Source organism: Chenopodium quinoa, unplaced genomic scaffold (assembly GCF_001683475.1).
Source record: "Chenopodium quinoa cultivar QQ74 unplaced genomic scaffold, ASM168347v1, whole genome shotgun sequence".
Taxonomy (NCBI): Eukaryota; Viridiplantae; Streptophyta; class Magnoliopsida; order Caryophyllales; family Amaranthaceae; genus Chenopodium; species Chenopodium quinoa.
In genome coordinates this window covers 16,670-20,706 of record NW_018743065.1, presented here as the reverse complement: position 1 = coordinate 20,706, position 4,037 = coordinate 16,670, and the positions used below count along the sequence as shown (strand labels likewise).

The following is a 4,037-nucleotide window of genomic DNA, read 5'->3' as shown; positions in this document are numbered from 1 at the left end:
CCGTCACCAGGGCTGTTCAGCTGCCCGAATCTCTATTTTTGCATGTTTGAGACCAGACCTAAATCAACCGGTCGTTTCTTGGTTCAAATCTGAAAAATCAGGTCCAATTAAGTTTCTGAATTGCTAAACATCGCCCGCGAATCTCCACATAAAGCCCACAAAATTAGAGTGAATTGTCACTTTTGCCCTCAAAGTAAAAAACACAATTTCTTCTCTCAATTCTCTACTTCCACTTTCTCTCTCTAAAAAACTTTCCGAGCGATGTCGAGGCGGCCCGGCAAGGAAGTGGCGGCACAGGCGGCGGGTGGACAGCGGTTTTCCGGCGAGAAGGTATTTTTTATTAATTTTGTGTTTAAAAATTAAAAAAAAAAAGGTCGGAGGCGGTGGCGGCGCCTAGGCCAGACGCCACCACCACGGCGGCGGCGTCTAGCCCAGACGCCACAACCACGGCGGCGGCGCCTAGGCCAGACGCCGTGACGGTGGCGGTGGCGTCTGGCCCAGGCGCCAGAACCACGGCACCGACGTCTGGCCTAGGCGCCGCCGCCGTGGTAGTGGCGTCTGGGCTAGACGCCGCCACCACCGTCACGGCGTCTGGCCTAGGCGCCGCCGCCTTTTTATTTTTTTTTTTAATTTTTTTTTTGGTTTTAAATTTGAAATTTAATTTTCGAAAATAATTATTTTTTTTTTGATTTTTTTTTAAATTTGTTTTTCTTTTTTTTAATTTTAAATTTTATGTTTCTGATTTTTTTTTTATTTTGTTTTAAATTTTGTTTGTTTTTTTTAAAAAAATTTTATGTTCCTCTTTTTTTTTTTTAATTTTTAATTTTATGTTCTTGTTTATTGTTCTTGTTTTTTTTTTTTTTGAATTAGTTTTTTTACTTAAAAAAAATTTTATGTTCCCTTTTTTTTGTTATAAATTTTTTTTAAAATTTTGATGTTCTTCTTTTTTTAAGTTTTTATAATTTTATATTTTTCACTTTGTTTTTTCCAATTTGTTTTTTTTGGGTAATTTTTTTTTTTTGCTTTGTTTTTTCCAATTTTTTATTTATTTATTTATTAGGTTATTAATTTTTTTATTTTTAGGTTGTTAATATTTTGTAATGTTTTTAATTTATTTTCCATCATATGTATATTGTTTTATTTATTTATTTTAATTACTTTTTTTATGTTTATATTACATGTTTATATTGCATATTACATGTTTTGTTATTTTGTGTTAGGCATCGTATTTTCGTTCTGGGGCTGGGAAGAGTATGGACATTATGAGAAATACGATGAACTCAATGGAGAGCTCGGGGCCCAGACACGTTAGATCCCGTGGTATAGCGGCATTTTGAAATGCCAAACCCGGGAGAGGACTTGTAACTTCTTGTGTAGTTGGGCTGAGGCTTGGCCGGAGGAGAGCGAGATGGTCGGCCGATTGAGGGCCACTAGAGTGAGCCACCTTCCTGCCACCATGCATGAGAGGATTGACTCGACGCTGATCACGGCTTTCGTTGAGCGATGGCAGCCGGACACGAACTCTTTCCACCTTCCGTTCGGTGAGATGACGATCATGTTGCATGACGTCGAGGCCATCCTTGGGATTCCCGTAGAGGGAAACCGAGCATCTGTTGTCACAGATGCGGATCAGGCAGATTTATTGGCGGAGCTGTTGGCGGTGGATAGGGCTGCGCTGTACACAGCGGCACTTGGTGTGTGGGATCACGGCGGTGTTAAGATCGCAGCAGTTTTGCAGCGATGTTTGCACCCCACTTCACGTAGGACGCAGGACACACAGCTGGCTGCATATGTTTTTCTTCTTCTCGGGTGTACCTTGTTTCCGGATAAGAGCGGAAACAAGCTCAGGCCACGCGACATAGTTGACGCGTGTGAGCCCGACAGAGTAGGCCAGTTTTCTTGGGGGTCGGCTACATTAGCGTACATGTATCGCCAGTTAGGATTCTCGAGCCGGGCTGATGCGGCAGGTATCACTGGATGTATGACGTTGTTACAGACGTGGATATACGAGTATTTCCCGGCGTTTCGACCACACCGCGACCCGGTTCCTATTGGGGATGGCCAGCCACGTGCCTGTGCATTATTGCTTGACAGGATGTCCCCATTAGAGGTAAAGTGTTTAAATTATTTCTACTTTTATAGTTTGATGTGTTTATTGTATGAATCTTACTAATTTTAAAAAAATGTGCAGGTGAACTGGATGCCTTTCGGCCAGAACCCTAGTAATAGGGTACCCAGGACCCTCTACACGGGACTGATTCAGTATCGTGAGATCGTAGAGGCGTACATGCCGCAGCGCTGTCTTCGCCAGCTTGGATATGTCCAAGTTGTTCCTCCTCCACCAGCATGGCCCAGTAAGGCCGTCCGATCTGCGTCGTTGAAGGAGTACGTCGTCCAATGGCCGGCAAGCATGATTGGCACGTGGGAGCAGTTTCCGATGGTTGCCCGCATATGGATTGAGCAGTTGCAGCGGCCGCCAACTGGGGTGGCTGCCATGTGTGACCAGCACTACATGGAGTGGTACAACCGGCACTCGCACCCGAGGTTGATCAGAGACGTCCACCACGGCGACGACGCCGATGATGATGATGTGCCACCGCCCACTGCCGTGGATGCGGTACGTCTCATAAAACATTTGTAGTTGTGTTTTTTTTCATATAATACGTCTCATAATACGTCGTTATTGAATTTTATGTGTTTTGTTATGTGTAGTGGATGGGAAAGATGACGCAGTTGGGACACAGACTTTTTGAGGAGAGGGACAACATGACGACTGCAACAGGCAGAGCTGTTATTGATGAACTGGAACGGGCCCTTGAGCAGTGGCAGTGGGCGTCACAGAGAGATTATTGATATGTCGGCAGTGCATTTATAAAACATTTTCCTAGTTGTTTGTAAAAGTTAACATTATCTGTTCTTATAATTATTATTTTAAGTTCTTAGAATTTGACATTATATTTTTAGTTTTTATAACTTTTATTTTAAGTTGTAATTAGTGGGCATACGAAAACTAAATACAGGTTCACATTTAAATGGTATAATCGGTGGGACCGGAAAATCGGGTGACAGGTCCAGTCGGATGAAATGTCTGTATGACGGCCCCAGAAATCCAATAGCAACCTCTGTTACCGGTCTGGTGACGGTCTCACGCGAACACCAAGGCAGAACCGTGGTACACGGATAGTAAGCTCGACCATGCAAACCAAGGCCGAAATGCATCACTGCACACTTGTAGATGTTTGCAACGGCGAAGAGATCAAGGGGCGCGTCGAACCAATGATTTTGACCGCAACGTCCTCCTCCCCACCGGATACGCTGCAGAGACCTATCCAAGTCCTGTCCGTACACGTGGCGATAAACAGCTCGGTTTGAGGCGATTTCACTGTACATCAACTGACGCACTAAACCGTAGTTGTCTTCACCCATCTGAAACACATCAGCCACAACCCGAAATCCACAGTTACCATCTGCAACCACATCATTCCACCCGTCCAGGAACGGCATCATGATGTTAGGGATCCTGTCTTTATATGGAAAATGTTCAATGTCCATTCTGCCTGTTGCACACATCAAAAAACACAATTAACAAGTTAGCAGAAAACTAAACAAACACTCTAAAAAGTAAATTAAACTAAAGTACCGTACCGGTGCCGGGCATATTCACCGACGAAGATGTTTGACTACCACTTGATGACGATGTACGACCACGGCCACGACCACGACCACGACCACGAATGTACTCAAACGCACTCCTTTCCCACGATCAAGCAGGCTTCACTTGAGCATCACTCATTTCTTTTACAATTAGTTTCGCAGCAGGACTTAGGCCACTTAACTGTCGATGACCCACTTCATATGCGATCATCTCATGGTTGTGATACCCCCATTTACCGTAACTCTTCACTTCCCAACCGTCACCCCTTTGCTGTTGTCGAACCTTTACTCTGAACTGACACCCACAACCTTTCCGCTTTGTATCAAACCGAATCGCTTGACTGAAATCTCGTTCCTCCCTTTTGCGATAACGGTCGCATCTC

General features: G+C 44.3%; 2 protein-coding genes across 2 annotated transcripts; one reads left to right on the top strand and one right to left on the bottom strand.

Annotated features, from left to right (window-relative positions):
* The first annotated feature begins 2,219 nt into the window (after positions 1 to 2,219).
* LOC110731096 lies at positions 2,220 to 2,955 on the top strand. The gene is made up of 2 exons (XM_021910936.1): positions 2,220 to 2,617; positions 2,713 to 2,955. Exons 1-2 carry the CDS (start codon positions 2,288 to 2,290, stop codon positions 2,851 to 2,853), a joined length of 471 nt encoding a protein of 156 aa, XP_021766628.1. The 5' UTR covers positions 2,220 to 2,287; the 3' UTR covers positions 2,854 to 2,955.
* A 21-nt stretch (positions 2,956 to 2,976) lies between these two features.
* On the bottom strand, positions 2,977 to 3,753 carry LOC110731095. Its single transcript, XM_021910935.1, has 2 exons — positions 3,646 to 3,753; positions 2,977 to 3,557 (listed from the first exon to the last, which is right to left on the bottom strand). The coding sequence occupies exons 1-2, from the start codon at positions 3,656 to 3,658 to the stop codon at positions 2,977 to 2,979; spliced, it is 594 nt and encodes a 197-aa protein (XP_021766627.1). The 5' UTR covers positions 3,659 to 3,753.
* Between the last annotated feature and the right edge of the window lie 284 nt (positions 3,754 to 4,037).

Excerpts from the sequence above, each read along its gene's own strand:
- LOC110731096 (XM_021910936.1), top strand. The coding sequence starts at position 2,288 with ATGCCGCAGCGCTGTCTTCGCCAGCTTGGATATGTCCAAGTTGTTCCT. Across the intron at positions 2,618-2,712 it reads CGCCCACTGCCGTGGATGCG|TGGATGGGAAAGATGACGCA; the intron begins GTACGTCTCATA and ends TGTTATGTGTAG.